We start from the raw sequence: 20,379 nt of genomic DNA, 5'->3' as shown, positions 1-20,379 counted from the left end.
AAGAATGGATAAGGAAAATGTGGTACGTTTACACACAGAGTACTTACTACACAGCAGAAAAAAATAACAATAGCTTGAATTTTGCAGGAAAATGGATGGACTTAGAAAACATTATTTTGAGTGAGGTAACCCAGACACAGAAAGACAATTATCACATGTACTCACTCATAGGTGGTTTTTAAACACAAAGCAAAGAAAGCCAGCCTACAAACCACAATCCCAGAGACCTTAGACAACAATAAGGACACTAAGAGAGACTTACATAGATCTAATCTACATGGGAAGTAGAAAGTATAAAAAGACAAGATCTCCTGAGTAAATTGGGAGCATGGGGACCTGGGGGGAGGCTTGAAGGGGAAGGAGAGAGGCAGGGGAGAGCAGAGAAAAATGTAGAGTGCAATAAATATCAATTAAAAAATATAAAAAAGAAAAAAGTGTATGAATGTACTTGTGTGTTTAGTGTATGGTGCATGCACAGGTGTATGCACATATGTATGAAAGCCAGAGTAGGACATCAAGTGTCCTGTTCTATTACTCTCTACTTTATTCTCTTAAAGCAGTCTTTCTCACTGAACTTGGAGTTCAGCTGGCGGGCAACAAGCACCTGCAATCGGATACCCCCGTTTCTGGCTACTATAGCACTGATGCTACAGGTACAATATGACTATGTTGGCTTTTTTTTTTTTAAACCACTGTCCTGCCTGTCCTGGAACTCACTCTGTAAACCAGGCTGGCCTTGAACTCAGAGATCCTCCTGCTTCTGCCTCCCAAGTGCTGGAATGAAAGGCGTCTGTCCTATGTTGGCTTTTACATAGGTTTTAGAATTCAAGTCCTCACACTTGTGCAGCAAGCACTCCTACCTGCTAAGCTATCTCCCCAGATCCTCATTTCCCTACTCCACAGTACATTATCAGTACAGAAGAAAAAAAAAGTGTTTAAGGCCATAGCATCATTAAGACCATAAAAACTTTAATGAATATTAACGTCTTTCAAACTAGGCTTCTGTTATTTCAAAATACTTGTTTTTGAGACAGGTCCTTACTATGCAGCTCAGGATAATAAAACTCTCATTCTTCCTGCCTTAGTCTCTTGCTCTCACCCTCTCCCCCACCCCCCGTGGTGTGAATTACCAAATGTGGTAGTTGCCCAGAGCAAGGGATGGAGGATAGACAGTTTGGTAAGGATAACAGTAAATGAATGTGAAGTCTCTTTTGAATAATGTAGCACTGCCTGCAGTTGTGTGTTTCAAGTAGGTGAGACGAATGGAATCTGAATTATAGTCCAGTGAAAACGTTATTTAAAACAGTATGCTATGTTTATGCCGCATGCAGTGGTGCAGTGGGGCATACCTTTTATCTCATCACTTAGGAGGCGGGGGCAGGCAGATCTCCGAGAGTTTCAGGTCAGTCTGGGCTACAAAGTGAAACACTGTCTCAAGAAACAAAACAATCAAACAAACAACAACAACAACAACAACAATAACCACTGTGCTGGGGGCTGGAGAGATGGCCCAGTGGGTAAGAGCACTGGCTGCTCTTTCAGGACCCTAGTTTGATTCCTAGCACCCACATAGTGACTAATTACTATCATTCCAGTTCCAAGGGATCCAATGCCTTCCTCCCACCTTCTAGAACACTGTACACACGATACACAGACATAAAATAAAAACAAGAAAAAGAGTTCTTACCCATTGAGCTATCCTTTTCCTTACCAAAATCTTTAATCTTAAATAAAAAGCACTTAAAATAGTATGCATAAGAAGAGTCTGATAGGAGGAAATCAGACCACTGAGGGTGTGCTATTGAGGGGCCTGTGTCTTCTTAGTCTCTTCCTTTCTTTCTCCCTTACCTATGCACACAGGCCCATAAAGGACTGAGATCTCGGAAACGGTGAATCGAAAGACATCTTTACTCCCTCTAATCTGATTATCTTGGTTAATTACAGTAATGGAAAGCTGACAAACACTGGTGTTCATGTGGACTGTAACATGAAGAATTTCACTCAGGGTTGCACTGGTATTTTCAGTGCAAGTATCAACTCAGCGTGAATGACAGATACCACAGCATTACTGTGGAAAGGATTTTGACTCATATTCTCTAATGGTATCTTAGGGAGCTCTTTTTAAATACTGCTGTGTAATTAGAATGGAAAGCTCATTAAAGGCAGGGATTTTTGTTTTATTTACCACTCCCTCACTTGTGCCTAAATCCATGCTCAATATATAACGAAATCTCAATCAGTATTTACTAAATAAATCAATAAATAGGTAATCGAAACTGAATGCAGTAACAGCTATAATTATTTTCAACTGTTTGGAAAAAAAGTGACATAAACATTCAGGATATTTATAGTTTTTGCTAAATCACAGATTTTACAGAATGGCAAATATTTAATCAGGAAATGAAATTATTTCCTTTGGCAAGAGCATTTGATGACAGGAAGGGCAAACACAGCAAGTTCAAAATTGTACCCACAGTGTTTGTCCCTGGACACTGAGACACTGCGCAAGACCTGGAGTGGGGGCAGAACCAGGAAAACACATGCTTGTTTCCCAACGGCGGTGTTTATTAGTAGCATTTCACAGGTTTTGGAGGAATCATGCACAAAGATGAACGGGGAATAAAATCAGACTATGTCTTAAAACAGAGGAATTCATCAGGAGTGATAGAAGTTTTAAAGTTAAAATTTTTTTTAGGCCAGGTGGTGGTGGTGCACATCTTTAAACCCTGCACTTTGGAGGTAGAGGCAGGTGGATCTCTGAGTTTGAGGCCATCCTAGTCTAGCAAGCAAATTCTGGGACAGCCAGGGCTATAGAGAGAAACCTTGTCTCAAAAAAACAAAAACAAACCAGGCCGTGGTGACGCTCGCCTTTAATCCCAGCACTCGGGAGGGAGAGGCAGGTGGATCTCTGTAAATTCGAGGCCAGCCTGGTCTATAAGAGCTAGTTCCAGGACCAGCTCCAAAAGCTACAGAGAAACCCTGTCTCCAAAAACCAAAAACAAAAACAAAAAAATTAGGTTTATTTTATGTGTATAAGCATTTTGCTAGTAGCATTTATATATGTGTACCATGTACATGCCTGGTGCCCATGGAGGTCATAATAGGGCACTGGATTCTCTAGAACAGAAGTTAAAGATGTTTGTGAGCCACCATGTGGGAACTAAACTCAGCTCTTCTGGAAGAACAAGAAGTGTTCTTAACTGCTACGTCATCTCTTCAGCCTGAAAAATGTGAAGTTTTAAAAAATTATTTTTATTGTTGGGCATGGTGGCACATGCCTTTAATCTGGCACTCTGGAGGCAGAGGCAGGAGGATCTCTGTGAGTTTGAGTCAGCTTACTCTACATGGTGGGACATCCAGAGCTACACAGTGAGACCCTGCCTCAAAAATTTTTTTTAATAATTAATTTTAGTTATGTACATATGTGAGTCTGTGTATTATGCGCACATGCCTAAGGAAGCCAGGAGTTGGATTCCCTGGATGCGGAGTTAGAGGTAGATGTGAGCTGCCTGACATGGATAAATACTGGGAACAGAACTCAGGTTCTCTGAAAGATCAGTACATATTCTTTTTGTTGTTTTTTGAGAAAGGGTCTTTCTATATAGACCAGGCTAGCCTTGAATCACAGAGATCAGCCTGTCTCTGACTTTCTTTTTTTAAAATTTATTTATTTTATGTACATTGGTGTTTTTGGTCTTCATATATGTCTGTGTGAGGGCATTGGATTCCGTGGAACTGGAGTCACATAAAGTTGTGAGCTGCCATGTGAGTGTTGGGAATCGAACTCTGGTCCTCTGGAAGAGCAGTCAGTGCTCTTAACCTCTGGGCCATCTCTCCAGCCCCCTGTCTCTGCCTTTCAAGTGCTGTGTTCAAAGGTGTGTCTACCACACCTAGTTAGTACATACGCGACACCCCCCCCCACCCCCCCACCCCCCACCCCGCCAACCCTCAGGATTTCTCTGTGTAGTCCTGGCTGTCTTCAAACTACCTCTGTAGACCAGGCTGGCCTTGAACTCACTGAGATCCTCCTGCCTCTGCCTTCTGAGTGCTGGGACTAAAGGCATGCCCACCACCATCCAGCTAGTACATACTCTTAACTGCAGATCCATTTTTCTAGCCAGTTGTGAGCCACTTTGTGGGACTTAAATCCAGGTTCTCTGGAAGAGTAACCAGTGCTCACAACCACTGAATCATCTCTCCAACTGAAGATTTTAATGAAGGCCATTTAGTACAATAAATACCACAAAGCAGGCAAACTAGCTAATAAAGTATGCTAGTTTGTAGGGAATCACTACATAGCTCACTGTTTTTTTTTTAATGAATGAGACTTAGCAAACACACCATTCTCAAACTGAAGGATTCAGTCATTATTTAACCACTGCAGAGGCACTTAGGAATCTCACTAAGCTCCAGGGAGTCATCATTAGGAAGGATTGATCAGCTAAAGAGGATCTGGGAATGGAGTTTAATTAAATATAAATTACATACTCTTTCCAATCTCAGCTCTGCCACTTAATAATTAGGTGGCAACAGGTAAATTCTTAAATGCTTTTGTAGTTTAGTTTCTCTGTTTTTGAATTCAAAAATATTTGGGAGTCCAGATATTTGTGAAATGTGTTAGATCCCCTGAGGACACAGAACTAATGTAGAAGTATTAACTGTGAGTGCTACCTAGATCATACAATACTCCAGTAAATTTTAAATTGCTAAGACTAATAATCTATAAATTTTTTACATCCTATGAGAAGGCTCTGAAAGTGCTTCCTTAATCCAGAAATTGGGGAACTAAGACTGGAACAGCTCTATTTCTTTTTTTTTCTTTTTCGAGACAGGGTTTTTCTGTAGTTTTAGAGCCTGGCCTGGAACTAGCTCTTGTAGACCAGGCTGGCCTCGAACTCACAGAGATCCGCCTGCCTCTTCCTCTCAAGTGCTGGGATTAAAGGTGTGCGCCACCACCGCCCAGCGCAGCCCTACTCCTTTATGATGTTGTCTGTTTCACTGATATGATTAGGCAGGCAGAAGAGAAGGACCATTTTGATCTTCAAGACAAGTATCAAGAAACTGAGGATCTTAGAGGAGGAACTGGAACTCTTGTCTCATTAGCTCAGATGCTCCTCTCTGCTCTTCAACTGCTCCTCTACCTAGCTGAGGAGAGGGGTGGCTCAGGGAGTTTCTGTAGCTGGGACAGGTAAATGCACTGTCTAGTTTCCGCGGGTCCTGAAAATTCACTGTTCAACTCACCTGCAGCTTCACGGCAATGACTACCGAATTAAGATCTTTGTCCATTTCTTTAAGCATAACAAGTTTCTTTAGGGTCAAGCTGAACAGCCTAGAAAAATACAGAGAAAGAAGGTCCTGTTAAATATTAGAACGTGTGAAGGTAACATTTACCGTGGGAATCTGCTCTACTACAAGTAAGACTATGAGAACGCCACTCAAGGTGGCTTTAGCTTGTATATTTGGCAAGTGTTAAAGGTGTATCACTCTGTGGACTTCAGTAGATGTCTATATATCTCAAGTCCAAACCCACAGATTGTCACTGTTAATGTGGAGCTATTTCAGGGGAATTTAGGAGGCAAAGATATGGTTATTCAGTTTTCCCCTACCTGCCACTTAAGCATATCTGAAACATTTACATATGTAAGTCTTAGCAACATAGAGAACACACATACACACATATGAGCATGCAAAGTAAGAAGAGATACTTCAGACTCTCAGGAAGGATTTTAGAGCTAACTACAAAATACTTCAGAATAATACAAAAGCAGATAAAACCAATACAATAAAATCTTAATGAATGTTCCACTGTGGAGAGAAACAATACAGGAGCACATTAACTCTTTCTGTCTTTCTGTAGGATTTTAAATTTTCATAGGAATAATAAAAGTAAGGTATCTTCTGGCAGGGGGAAGAAAATAAAAAAAAGTTTTACTCAACAAATATTAACATGCACTCTAGGGTCAAAGTAATTAAGTTAAAGCACTAGCCAGGCAGTGGTGGCGCACACCTTTAATCCTGCACTCAGAACACAAAGGAAGATGAACCTCTGTGAGTTTGAGGCCAGTCTGGTCTACAAGAGCTAGTTCCAGGACAGGCTCCAAAGCTACAAAGAAACCCTGTCTCGAAAAGCAAAAAACAAAACAAAACAAAAAAATAATAACGGGAAAAGAATAAACAGAGAGATCAGTGGCAAGGAACAGCGTCTGTATATAGGAATTTACCATGTAGGTAGACAAACTACTCAACAAACAGTACCATACTGGAAAACTGGCTATATGAACAAAAACAATGACAGATAATTGTTTTATTCCTTATATAAAGGGCAGCTTCATGAGTTAAATAAAATGAGAAAAGCAATCAAGCCACAAAAGTTCCAGAAAAAAAAAATATCACTTAAAAAAAATACCAAACCAGGAGCACATGTCTTTAATTCCACCACTTGGAGGCAAAGGCAAGAGGATCTCTGTCACTTCAAGGATAAACTGGTCTACAGAGTGAGTTCCAGGACTGCAGTGATATTTTGTTTATGTTTTAACAAATGAAGCTTGCCTGAAGATCATAGTGCAGAGCTAAGACACTAGAGGCCAGGCAGGAGTGGAACACACCTTTAATCCCAGTATTTTGGAGACAGAGGTAGACGGATCTCTGTTAGTTCAAGGCTACTCTGGACTACACAAGATTAAATCTGTCAGGCAGGGCAGTGGTGGCACACGCCTTTAATCCCAGCAGTTGGGAGGTAGAGGCAGGCGGATCTCTGTGAGTTCGAGGTCAGCTTGGTCTACAAGAGCTAGTTCATGGATGAAATGCTTTAATTCTGTGAAGCTCACAAGAGGTACAGCAATAGCTAACTATGAACATCTTTGTCCTGTTTCTTACTTCTGGAAGCATCACAGGCATCCAGACACATCAGCTTCACAAAACCTGAAGAGCTAAGAAAGGAAACACTATTCTGTGATTTCAGTTCACTCCCTTTCTTGCCAGTGTTCTCTTTTCTCTCCTTATTTTACTCCCTCCCCTCTCCAAGAATACAGCTGCTCAGATTCTGTTTGAATAAACAAAACAAGAAAATGGAGTAATTTAGATTTAAGATGTTTTTCTCCACCAAGACAATAAACATTTTCAAAAGCAGGTCAGGGTGGGGACTGGAATAAGTTGTCATCACCTTTAGGTGGCACATTTAAAAGTATTCTAATAGTTAACTTGCTTTGTTTATGGAAAGACAATTCCATCTTTCTCTGATCTTTCTATCTACCCATTCCAGATCAAAACCTGCATTTTTCTAGAAAAATAAAGAGCTGCTGGGACAGGGGTGGAAGTGAGAATGATAGAATAATCTTTACACATCTCTGACAAAGTGCTTTGCTCAGAGAAAGTTATTATTGTTTGAAACCACTGAATTTTGAATATGTCAGGAAGGAGTTAAGAAAGCACCATCTCAAAACTGGTATACTGACTACCTCAAGTGAATTCACTTGAGGAACTGGCTTAAGTTTGCCTGCAAACATGAAACCATTAAGGGCCATTCTGGGAGGGATGTCCTTTACACAGCAGGTGGGATGAAATAGCCTTCACCAAGAGACTGAAATCCTAGGCAGGGTCGCCAGGAGGCTGAATAAACAGGCTCTGACGTGACACTCATTTTACACTAGGTTCACACCCTGACCACGTACACGCCCTTTACTGACAAAGCTAGAGTCTACTAATCTAATCTCATTTGTCCTGTTCTCTCACACCAATATTTATTGCTCTTTTGAAATGTAAAAAGAGCCAGGCGATGTGTTTTTATCATGTCTACCCCTTACTCTCCTGTTTCAACTTCTCCTAAGCTTCTCAAACACCCCCCACACATACTTCATCTCCTCCTCCCCCTCCTTTATAACCCAGTGAGTCCAATTAGTGCTGCCCATATGTGCATGGTGTGTCAGAATTCTTGTTTTCAAGGTCTTAAAATAGTTAGCTGTGGTGTGAAACCACAGGGGAGAAAGATGTCCCCCACACTCCTTAGTGTGTGCACTCTTTGGATGATGCTAAGAATCTGAGGTAATAAGAGGAAATAATACTTTCATACTTATTTTTATTAATTTCATATGTAAAGTATAAATCTTCAGAAGAGAGTGAAGTCCAAGAGTACAAAGAAATGACTAAAGCATGATGCTTTTTACATTTCTTTTCTTTTTTTTTGAGACAGGGTTTCTCTGTAGTTTTGGAGCCTGTCCTGGAACTAGCTCTGGTAGACAAGGCTGGCCTCGAACTCACAGAGATCCACCTGCCTCTGCCTCCTGAGTGCTGGGGATTAAAGAAGTGAGCCACCACCGCCCGACTATGCATGGAATTCTTAAAGAACAAATAAATTATTATGTATATTTAAAAAATTCTGTGACATAAATGAATATCCTTCAAGTCTACTGTGGGACCCAAACACATCAAGTACAAGTTTCAGATCTAGACCTACTTAATTGTCTAGCTTTGTATACGCAGACTTCCAGACAATATGAAGCTAAGCTAGCAGGTCTCAAAGTAACTTGATACTGGGGTTGGCAGAGATACTGAGGGAAGAACAGCAGGTCAGACTCTACCGATAATCACTATCAAGGGAGACCTGGGAGTCAATTTTACCTGATAATATATGGAATGGGATAACCCTTACCCAATAGTATCATGTGTAGCTATTTCTTTATTTATAACTATATAGCTGTTCATAAATAGTTTTATTTTTATTTAAGGACTCATTTTTTGTTTGTTTCTGTTTTTGTTTTGTTTTGGTTTTTTTTTTTTTTTTTTTTTTAAAGACAGGGTTTCTTTGTGTAAACCTCACTGTCCTGGAACTCACATTTTAGACCAGGTTGGCCTCAAGTTCATAGATCCACCTGCCTTTGCCTCCTGAGTGTTGGGATTAAAGGTGTGTGCCACCACGGCCGGTTTAAAGACTCATTCTTCAAAGAACAATCTAAAGAATAGCTTTAAAAAATAAAATCACGGTCAAGGTATGGTGGCCTACTCCTTTAATTCTACCATTCAGGAAGCAGAGGCAGGTGAATTCAAGGCCAGTCTGGTCAATGTAAGGAGTTGTAGGACTATAGCCAAGGTTGCATAAAAATAATCTGTCTCAAAACAAACAATAATAAAATGAAATAAAATTAGGGGGATGGAGAGATGGCTCAGTGGTTAAGAGAACTTGCTACTCCTTCAGAGGACCAGAGTCTGTTTCCCAGTACCTATTCTGGGCAATGTACAACCCCCTGTAACTTAGTTCCAGAGGTTCTGACCTCCACTGGCACTTATACTCGAGTACACATGCCCATACAATAGGTGCACACATAATTAACAAGAAAACAAATCTTAAAATTACCTTTTAGGGCTGGAGTGATGACTCAATGGTTAAGGGCATTTGTTCCTCTTGCAGGTAACTAAACCCAGTTTCCCAGCATCTACACGGTGATTCTCAACCATCCATAACTCCAGTTCTAGGAGAGCTGACCCCTTTTCAGACGTCTGCAGGTAATGGTGCAAATAATATACATGTGTAGAGGGCACAAAGTCTTTGTGCTCATAGATAAGCTCTGGGGAAACCAGGGATGTTATACCCGTACTCTTGTCTCTTCAAGAGAAGGAATGAATTCCGGTTTTCCATACAGAATGCTGAGAGTAGATATAGTCAGAAGACTGGTGGTCTGTGCTATCTGTAAGGCTTGGCCCTACCTGAACCCCTGATACTATATATTTATCCCATATTTTCTCTGTAGACCTTTATCTTGACATTGCTTCTCAGTCAATAGAACTTATCCTTAGGGGAGATGTCACATGTACTTTGTAGCTTGGTGACTTCAATAATATCTGTATGAATGAGACCATATCTGATCCTTCACTAGGCCCTTAAACTCAAGAATCTATCTTTATGGAAGAGGTTACATGTATACTACAAGAGTTTCAATGTCGTCACATCTCAAAGCTTTACTGTGCACAGGGGATTGTGACAATTGTTACTGGGAGGATTTTTTGTTTGTTTGTTTGTTTGTTTTTTGTTTTTAAATTGCACCATACTTAAATGTCTAAAAAATAAATGGCCTGGGGTCACATTCTACAAGTTTGAATCAATACCAGCTACCAAGTTGTACTAAACTGGATTTCCTTCTTGCCTCACTTAGATCATTACTCTGCTGGTCATGGCCCCACATATGTGCAGGTCAAATACTTATACACGCAAAATAAAACTAAACAATTTAGATTAAAATGTATTTGTGTGGGGGCACAAAGGTACCACAGTGCATGCTGAGGTCAGAAGCTGTTCTGTAAGAAACGGTCCTCCCCTGCCATGTGGATCATTATTGTGACTGGACTGAATCTTCAGGCGTGGTGGCAAGAGCCTTTACCTTTATTACTTTCAAATTCCTGGTGGTACACTTTTATGATTTTGAAATGAGACATTCCTTTTAGTAAGCAAACATCTACATTTTTTCCAAATGTCCAATCCTCCCAGGGTAAAAGCATCATTGTTCCTGAGAGTTAAAACCTTTAGTTTTAAATTGTGGGTTTGAGCTGGGCAGTTGGTGGCGCACGCCTTTAATCCCAGCACTTGGGAGGCAGAGGCAGGTGGATCTCTGTGAGTTCGAGGCCAGCCTGGTCTATGAGCTAGTTCCAGAATAGGCTCCAAAGTTACACAGAGAAACCATAAAAACAACAATAATTTTTGTTTCCTTCTCTATTCTAGCTTGGTTATTTGAGACAGGGTATCACAACTTATCCTCAGTTGGCCTAGAATTTGCAACTCCCAGCCTTAGCTTTCGAGGAGCTGAGATTTCAGGTGTGTACTACCATACTCCGCTCCCAGTACCTTTATACAGCTATCCTACCCGTCTAAGTCAAGGGAACCTTGTGGCCATGTGTGTGTTCTCTGCAGCACTTTGACAGCATGCTTTCCACAGCCTGTGTCTCAAACTAGACAGAGAGGCAGCTAAGGCCCAATGTGAATAAATATAGTTGTAATTGCAGCCACTTGCAAAACTGAGGCAGGAGGATTTCAAATTCAAGGTCAGTCTGAATTCTCAAGATAAAAAAGGCTGGTAGTAATGTAGCTCAGTGGGAAAGCACTTGCTTAGTAAGCATGATGCCCCAGGACTATCCCAACTTGTGAGACAGAAAGGGGAATGGGTATCCGAAAGCCTTCCCAACAAACATCATTTCTGGCTGTTCTACAGCCCCCACCTTCTGATTCTCCATTGTAGGCCAAGCTTTCTCCCTCTCTGAAGTCTGCAGTATTCCTACCTCCTTAAGCTCTCATGTAGTTCTACCTTGTGCCAATGGACATAGACTATGTCCTCTTACTTGGATCCTTCCAACTTTTAACACAGCTATGTGAAAGTAAATGGGTAATGTATAGTTTATTTAGTTAAAACTATCTAATGCAAAAACAATAAGAAGAAAAAAATATGTGTTCACTTCATTGAACATAAAACCCATGTTTTTATCCAACAGCTTCTTAATTGGACAACACTAGCTTAGATTAAAGGACACTAAATCACCCCTTTCTAAACAGTGTCACAAATGCAGAATATTTTCCCCTTTGTTGCTGGATGAGCTGGGCACACGGCCAAGTCTTTTTCTAATTAGGTCCTGTGGTTAATGCCTTAATCTATTAGCTAGCATTTCCTTGCCCCCCCCCCCAAAAAAAATGGAAGGGGCAGGAAGATTGGGTGTAGCTAGTAATTTAGCCTAAACTGGAATAGAATTTGAAATCATCCCACCTTACTAAGTGTGGTGGCACATGTCTTTAATCTCAGCACTCTAGAGGCAGAGACAGGCTCTGTGAGTAGGTCAGCCTGTTTCTACATAGGAAATTGCAGGCCAGGGGCTACAAAGTGAGACCTTGTTTCAAAACTATTTCTCTCTTTCTTTATCTCTCTCTCTCTCTCTCTCTCTCTCTCTCTCTCTCTCTCTCTCATTTTTTGGGTTTTTCTTTCTTTCTTTTTTTTGTTTGTTTGTTTTTGAGACAAGATTTTTTTTTTTTTTTTTTTTCTGTGTAGCCCTGGCTATCCTGGAACTGGCTCTGTTCACCAGGCTGTCCTGGAACTCAGAGATCCACTTGTCTCTGTCTCCTTAGTGCTGGGATTTAGGAGTGCAATACCAACCTCCACCAGCCTTATCTTTTCTTTTTTTTCAAGACAGGGTTTTTCTATGTAGTCTTGGCTGTCCTAGAACTCACTCTGTAGACCAGGTTGGCTTTGAATTTAGAGATCCGCCTGGCTCTGCCAGAATCAAAGGGGTGCACTACTATTGCTTGGCAGTATGCTCTCTTAATGACACCTCTGCAGCCCTTCCACCTTACTTTTTGAGGGTCTCTCTATGTAGTTGCAGCTGTCCTGGAACTTGCTATGCAGATCAGGATGGATCGAAACTCAGGGATTGCTGAGTGGTGGTGGCATATGCCTTTAACCTCAGCATCCAGGTGAATTTCTGTGAGTTCGAGGCCCGCTTGGTCTACAGAGCCAGTTCCAAAACAGCTAGGGCTGTTACACAGAGAAACCCTGTCTCAAAAAACCAAAAACAAACAACAAAAAACAAACAAACACAAAACAAATAAAAAAAAATCAAAATAAAAACAGCTCCCTGTCTCTGCCTCAAAGAGCTGTGACTAAAGGCACAGCCATTATGCCCTGCTCCACCTTACTTTTTGAGACCTGGTCTCTCAATACATCCAGAGCACACTGGTAGCAAGATTGATTGGCCAGTGAGTTTCAGGAATCTTTTTTTTTTTTTTTTTGGTTTTTCGAGACAGGGTTTCTCTGAAGCTTTGGAGTTTGTCCTGGAACTAGCTCTTGTAGATCAGGCTGGCCTCGAACTCACAGAGATCCACCTGCCTCTGCCTCCCAAGTGCTGGGATTAAAGGTGTGCGCCACCACCACCCGGCTGAGTTTCAGGAATCTTGTGCCCCCTTTTCTCTTTCCCTCTATCCCAATCACAGCTACATCCCACCACTTGACTATATCCCGGAGGTTCCACTCACTTTTCTTAAGTTTTTCCTTCTCTTCTTTCAGTGGGTAATTTCTAGCAATTTAGCTTCAAGTATCCAGATTTTTTTTTACTGTTTACAAAATACTACTACTGAGCATATCTATGAGCATATTTTTAAACTTCAGTTACTATTTTACTTCAACTCTAACTACATGTTTTATTTCTATATTTCAGGCATAAACTTGTCTGTTATTCCTTTAATTCTTTAAGCACAATTTATAATATTTCATTCCAAAGGCACTTATATGAAAACAGGAACTTGGTTAGTTCTTACAGATTGCATAGCTTTTCTACCTCCATGTGAGTTCTGCTTCTCTACATGTCTAATAGTTACAGATCAAAACAGGACATTACAGCCATGTGGTGGTGGCCCATGCCTTTAATCCCAGCATTTGGGAGGCAGAGGCAGGCAGAGCTATGTGAGTTTGAGGCCAGCCTGGTCTACAGAATAAGTTCCAGGACAGGCTCCAAAGCTACACAGAGAAATCCTGTCTCAAAAACAAAACAAACAAAATACCACCCCAACAGACTCACCTTCTGGCTTACTGATCACTCAGCACCCCACCCACCAGCAGCAATTGGGTAAGTTTCTCCTTTAGCCAGAGTAATCATTTCCCTGAGTCTAAGGAAGTAACCCTTGAGTGACTGGCATCCCTCTGGTACTCTTAAAGGTGAAGGTACCCCAGCCATGGTCTTTAAGTCTACCTAAGCTACCTCTTCACCTGACCCCATCCACGCACTTTGGAGCTGCAATCCTGCAGTTAGTTTCTTTAGGCCAAACCAGGCTACTGTGCCCCTTCCTGCTCTCTTCTCCCACCTTCCCCCTGGAGCTGCCCATAAGCCCACAGCTCCTTTAGGCCCTCATGGCTTTTGTGACCCTATTCTCCAATGCTTTCCTATGGAGGAGAACCTAGAGCTCACTTTTTCTTGTCTTCTTGCCTCAATAGAAGCCCAGGTACCAGGCATTCAGTATCTCTGTTGGCTTAGTCAGGTTAAGCCCTGACCCCTATTAAGTGTGGTGATCACCCACAATGAGCAAGGGTCCTCCCTAGGTCCTGGGGATGCCCATGACTACAGGTTGCAGTGACATTTTCTTTTTCTCTCATCCATGGGAACATGTCTTCCATACCCTCTCATTCCCCCTTAGGATGCCTTTTAGAAAACCCTACCTGGGGGCTGGAGAGATGGCTCAGAGGTTAAGAGCTCTTGCAGAGGTCCTGAGTTCAATTCCCAGCAACCACATGGTGGCTCACAACCATCTATGAGATCTGGTGTCCTCTTCTGGTGGGCAGACATGCAGGCAAAACATTTTATACATAATAAATAAATTAATAAAAAAAGAAAACCCCACCTGAAGAGCACTAAATTTATTTCACTTTTGCAATTAAATTTGGCTTCAGTACCCTTTAGATAATCAATCCACAGGGCCATCAAATGGCACCTTAGATCCTAATATTATTTGGGACATTTACAATACTGTGAGTGATCGGAGAAATGAACAGAGATTTTCCCATTTCCTATTTCTCTGCTCTAAGCCCTGTCTTTGTCTAGTCCTCCTCCTCCCTCAAAGCATAAAATGTCCTACCTTTTAAGTTATTATAGATGGATCTGTAAGTTTGTTGGAAAGTGGGAGCTAGAAGCAAGACCTAGCAGGAGGGGAAGAAAGCAAAGGTGCAGGCCAGCAGCAACACGCACACACCCTGCACACACTCTTTCTTCACTGCTTGGAGCTTTTCTCAGCTCCCTCCTGAAGCATCCTTTGTCTATAGCCAGACTCAAAAACTACACCTCTAAGCTTTCTTTTCTTTCTTTTTCTCTTTCTTTCTTTTTTTTTTTTTTTTTTGTTACCTTACTAGATTAAGTTTTACAGGGATTCAGGTGTCTTTTAAGTATGAGTGGCATTAGAACGTTGTTTTTATGCTGTCTCACTTGAGTTAAAATCTGGCTCTAGAGTTAGGGTATGGTTACCCCTCCTCTAGAACCAAGCATGCTTGTGGAAAGGTTTTTTCCAAAATCTTTGTCCCATTTCAGGTGAGTCACTTGTTGTGTGACTGAGAAAGGAGAGCAAAACAAAATAAAGGGACAGACTATTCCCAGTAGGTACCATTGCTACTCATCTCATACCCCTTTGGTTTAACTCTAAAAATTTTGCTAAAGTATTAATTTTATCTCAAGATTTGTAGAACCATTGTGTAAGCTTTCTGTACCTCAAGATTTATAAGCATATTGGGTTTGATGAAAACCCTGTAAAATCTGTAACCAAAGAGTTAATTTAAAACTCATAACACCAGAAATGATAGTTAAAAATCTATATGTAGCCGAGCGGTAGTGGCGCACATCTTTAATCCCAGCACTTGGGAGGCAGAGGCAGGCGGATCTCTGTGAGTTCGAGACCAGCCTGGTCTACAAGAGCTAGTTCCAAGACAGGCTCTAAAACTACAGCAAAACGCTGTCTCAAAAAATCAAAGAAGAAAAAAAAATCTATACGTATGTTAACTTACAGGAATCATGTGATTTGCTACCACCTTAGCTGCTGCCCCTCCCACCCCCACTGGGATGGAGGTAGTCACCTGGTTGACAGTAATTTTTGCTAGGGTTGGGAAGGATGGACTTTGCCATGTGGCCTCACTCCATCGTGAAATAAGTGACCACACGACATAAGTCAATCAAGGAAAACAACTCCGACCTGTGGGGCCCAAACCAGATGGTTCTTCCACTGCTTTCAATCACACTTAACAAGCTTCAGCCAAGGTCCCTCCTCTTCCTTTCCAGCCTCTCTGGTTTCTCTTCCTCCTTTCTCAGTCAAGGGCTGCCCACCCAATCAGGGCTGAGGCAGTCCTTGAAAAAGACTCCGAATGAAATTACCATACCCCCAGGGAGCATCCTTGCTAGGGATCCGTTTTTGACTTTCCTCCTGGCTGGTCACCCTTAAAGAGGTAAATTATGAAAAAATCCACGAGGTCACCCAGGACAAACACGATAGCCCATCTCAATTTCTAGGCTGCCTCACAAAGGCTCTTACAATATTCCCCCACACGGAAGACACCTCCATGTGACCCACTTCTCTCAGAGTTTCCCTGATCGTAGGGCCACATGTAAACATCTATAGAAAGGACCTCTGACCCCACAGGCAGATGTCTCAGCAACAGCCTTTAAGGTGTACCATAGGAGATGAAAAAGCCCCAAAACAAAATTCCTGATACTAGCAAAGGCCTTTTGTCTGGCCATAGTAACTGCCCAGACTCCCTGACCTCCCCAAAGCCTGAGAACCTCCCTGTTCCTGTTTCAAATGCAGTCAGGAAGTTCACTGGGCCGGGATTGTCTGATTCCTCATAAATCATCCAGATGATGTCCAAGGTGCCACCAAGAAGAGCACTGAGGTGCTGACCGTGCCCATGTCCCTCATGGCATAGGGACATCAAGCCTAGAACAAACATTTTGTTCCATCTTCCTAAATAGAAATTTCATCTAACTTGCTCTGTAGACCAAGCTGGCCTCAAATTCACGGAGATCCACATGCCGTTGCCTCCCCACTGCTGGGATTAAAGGCGTGCGTCACCACCGCCCGGCGACGGCACTATTTCAGTATGCTGCCATACTAGTGCTAAAAGTTTGCAATCAAGCATTTGTGTCATATAACCAGCACTAAAACGATTGTGATACACTCACAAAACTTCCAAAACTGCTTCCTTTCCCCCTTAATTAAAACAAATGGCTTCCCAAACTGAGTATACATCATAGCAGAGTAAATTTCCCTTCTGCTTCTGTCCCTGAGTTATTGTCCAACAAGATAAGCATGTGGGAAGGGAAAGAGCAAGCACTAAACAAAAGAGGGCTCAGAAGCAACCAGATCCAACTCAGCCAAGCACACACAGGGCACCTGCTACAAAACAAACTCTCTGGGCCACCAACTGCTCCAAAAGCGCTCCACAGGAAAGCTCCACCTGAGAAATATGAAAATAATCCAGAGAAAGACAAGAGAAGTCAAGTCATGAGTAACCCAAAGTCTTTTGAAGCCAATGGTTCATTACAAGCAGAGTTAACTGATAAGGTCAGATTGATGACAAGAAGGGAATCCAATTGCAAGCCTCTATAATCTAACACAGCTCCAGGGCAGAGGGCCACTCTTCTTTAACAGCAGCACCACCTGACTGCAGTTTTGAAATGCTGCCTGAGGAAGAACAGCCTCTTTTCCCTTCCTTCTCCGAAAGACTGATCCACATTTATCTGTGAATAATGGAGCACCTTCACATATTACAGCAGCACCAGAGGCAGGTCCACCTTTGGTGCGATTAATTTTGTTATTTCAGCGACGACATTAAGATATAAATACCACCAATGGATCCCCCCACTCTCCAGTAAAGAAGGCTAAGATATAAGAGGGCACGGTGTAAGACCTTGGGCATAGTTTAAGAACCACTCCAAGCATCCAGAGCTGATTGTGAGAGAGAAATAGTGTCCCATGAAAGCCAGCTTGATTCCCCTTTCCTTCCTTTCTTCTTTTATTATTTTTTTGAGACAGGATTTTTTTTGTAGCTTTGAAGCCTTTCCTGGAACTAGCTCTTGTAGACCAGGTTGGCCTTGAACTCACAGGTCCCTGCCTCCCAGTGCTGGGATTCAAGACGTGCACCACCACTACCACCTGGCCTTCCCCTCTGTTTCTAAGGAGACCTGTCCCTTTTGATTTAAACTAACATTTATTTATTTACTTACTTACTTATTTATTTTTCATGATATTTATTGAGCTCTACATGTTTCTCTGCTTCCTGCCTTTCCCCACATCAATCCTCCCCCAAGGTCCCCACGCTCCCAATTTACTCAGGAGATCTTGTCTTTAGATACTTTCTACTTCCCATGTAGATTAGATCTATGTCTCTCTTAGTGTCCACATTGTTGTCTAAGGTCTCTGGGATTGTGGTTTGTAGGCTGGCTTTCTTTGCTTTGTGTTTAAAAACCACCTATGAGTGAGTACATGCGATAATTGTCTTTCTGTGTCTGGGTTACCTCACTCAAAATAATGTTTTCTAGTCCATCCATTTTCCTGCAAAATTCAAACTGTCATTATTTTTTTCTGCTGTGTAGTACTCTGTGTGTAAATGTACCACATTTTTCTTATCCATCCTTCGATCGAGGGGCATTTAGGTTATTTCCAAGTTCTGGCTATAACAAACAAAGCTGCTATGAACATAGTTGAGCACATGTCCTCGTGGCACGATTGGGCATCCTTTGGATATATACCCCAAATTGGTATTACTGGGTCTTGAGGAAGCTTGTTTCCTAATTTTCTGAGAAATCGCCACACTGACATCCAAAGGGGTTTGTACCAGCTTGCATTCCCACCAGTAATGAAGAAGTGTTCCCTTTTCCCCACAACCTCTCCAGCATAAGCTGTCATCAGTGTTTTTGATCTTGGCCATTCTTCCAGGTGTTAGATGGAATCTCAGAGTTGTTTTGATTTGCATTTCTCTGATGACTAGGGATGTTGAACATTTTCTTTAGTGTCTTTCAGCCATTTTAGATTCCTCTGTTGAGAGTTTTCTCTTTAGGTCTGTACTCCATTTTTTTTATTGGATTATGTGATCTTTTGGTGTTCAATTTCTTGAGTTCTTTATATATTTTGGAGATCAAACCTCTGTCTGATGTGGGGTTAGTGAAGATCTTTTCCCATTCTGTAGGCTGTGGTTTTGTCTTGTTGACCGTGTCCTTTGCTTTACAGAAGCTTTTCAGTTTCAGGAGGTCCCATTTATTAATTGTTTCTCTTAGTGTCTGTGCTGCTGGGGTTATATTTAGGAAGTGGTATTCAAGTGCACTTCCCACTTTCTCTTCTATAAGGTTTAATGTGCTGGCTTTATGTTGAGATCTTTGATTCATTTGGACTTGAGTTTTGTGCATGGTGATAGATATGAGTCTATTTTTATTTTTCTACATGTTGATATCCAGTTATGCCAGCACCACTTGTTAAATATGCTTTATTTTTTCCATTTGATATTTTTTGTTTCTTTATCAAAGATCAGGTGTTCGAAGATGTATGGATTGATATCCTGGTCTTCTATTTGGTTCCATTAGTCCTCCTGTCTGTTCTTATGCCAGGCAAATCTGATTTTTATCAATCTAGAAGGAATCCACAGCCTTTCATTTCCTCTGGAAACAAAAGCATAACTTCTTCCCCAACAAAATACGTTTTTTGACTTATATTTAAAAAAATAAGGCACTCTTTTTTTTTTAATGTTTATTGGGGTTTTGCCTGCACGTATCTGTGTGAGGATGCCACATCCCGTGGAACTGGAGTTACAGACAGTTGTTATCTGCCATGTGAGTGCTCGCAACTGAACCCAGGTCCTTTGGAAGAGTGGTCAGAGCTCTTAACCACTAAGCCATTTCTCCAGTCCAAGTTAAGGCATTCTTAAAGTATCTAGGCTGGTTTAATTCAGCAGTTCCTTTCATAATCCAGTGTCTCTCAGCAACTGTTGTCTGTTTATTAGCATTCAAAAAATTCAAAATTAGCAAAGCACCAGATAAACTGGGGTGTGCCTTTTAATCCCAGTGCTTGGAAGGCAGAGGCAGGTGGATTTCTCTGAGTTCAAGGCCAGCCTGATCTACAAGACCTAGTTCCAGGACAGACTCCAAAGCTACAGAGATACTCTGCCTTGAAAAATCAGAAAAGAAAAAGAAAAAAAAAATCAAAGCACTAGACAGGATCCAGACTCCTTGTGCATTTTCCATCTCTATGTGGCTTATTTTTTTAACTTTAATTTTCTCTTTAAGATGTTACTATTCTTTTATGATTGTCTATTCGCTTTTTCATTTCTTTCTTTTAAGCCTATAAACTTTGTTAAACACACTGGAACCTGTTTAGAAGCTTTTCCCCTCTGGATCTGTCTTTACTGTGTATCTCTATCCTTTTCTGCCTGCATGAGCAAAACCTTAAACCTGCCATGAGGCTTAGCTCACGATGCACTGGTGGCTCAAGCATGGGAGATGTCTCAGAACCAAGGCCGGCATGACACAAGAGACTAGGAGGCCATGTTTGGCTCTGTTTTTGTGTGTTTAGAGCTTTTTTTTTTTTTTAAGTTTAACTGGATCTTAGGTGGATATATGTGGCCAGACATTGGATGTCATTTGTAGACGGACTTTTCTGTCCTGCCTTCCAGTTCCCAAATAACCACATATAGACAGACTTACTAATTAAGAAAGCTCAGCTGATAGCTTAGGCTTGTTTTTAGCTAGCTCTCATAACTTAAATCAACCCATTTCTATTAATCTATGTGCTCATTTACCTCATCTACGTAATTCCCATCCTCTTTGCTCCGTATTTCATGACGTCTCTAACCTTCTTCCCAGCATTCTCTCTGCCCTGAAAATTCTGTCTAT

The 20,379-nt window shown here is 41.5% G+C and overlaps 1 protein-coding gene across 2 annotated transcripts in view; it reads right to left on the bottom strand.

Moving 5' to 3' along the window:
- Pacs1 (phosphofurin acidic cluster sorting protein 1) overlaps positions 1-20,379 on the bottom strand; it is a 131,884-nt gene that overhangs the window by 35,023 nt on the left and 76,482 nt on the right. For both annotated transcript variants that reach the window (XM_048457925.3, XM_048457926.3), the window contains exon 2: positions 5,242-5,329. In XM_048457925.3, the coding sequence (XP_048313882.2) occupies positions 5,242-5,329 (88 nt within the window). The remainder of the gene's footprint in view (positions 1-5,241; positions 5,330-20,379) is intronic.

The sequence above is a fragment of the Myodes glareolus genome, chromosome 7 (assembly GCF_982192425.1).
Source record: "Myodes glareolus chromosome 7, mMyoGla1.1, whole genome shotgun sequence".
Classification (NCBI taxonomy): domain Eukaryota; kingdom Metazoa; phylum Chordata; class Mammalia; order Rodentia; family Cricetidae; genus Myodes; species Myodes glareolus.
This window is presented reverse-complemented; position numbering and strand designations above follow the sequence as displayed.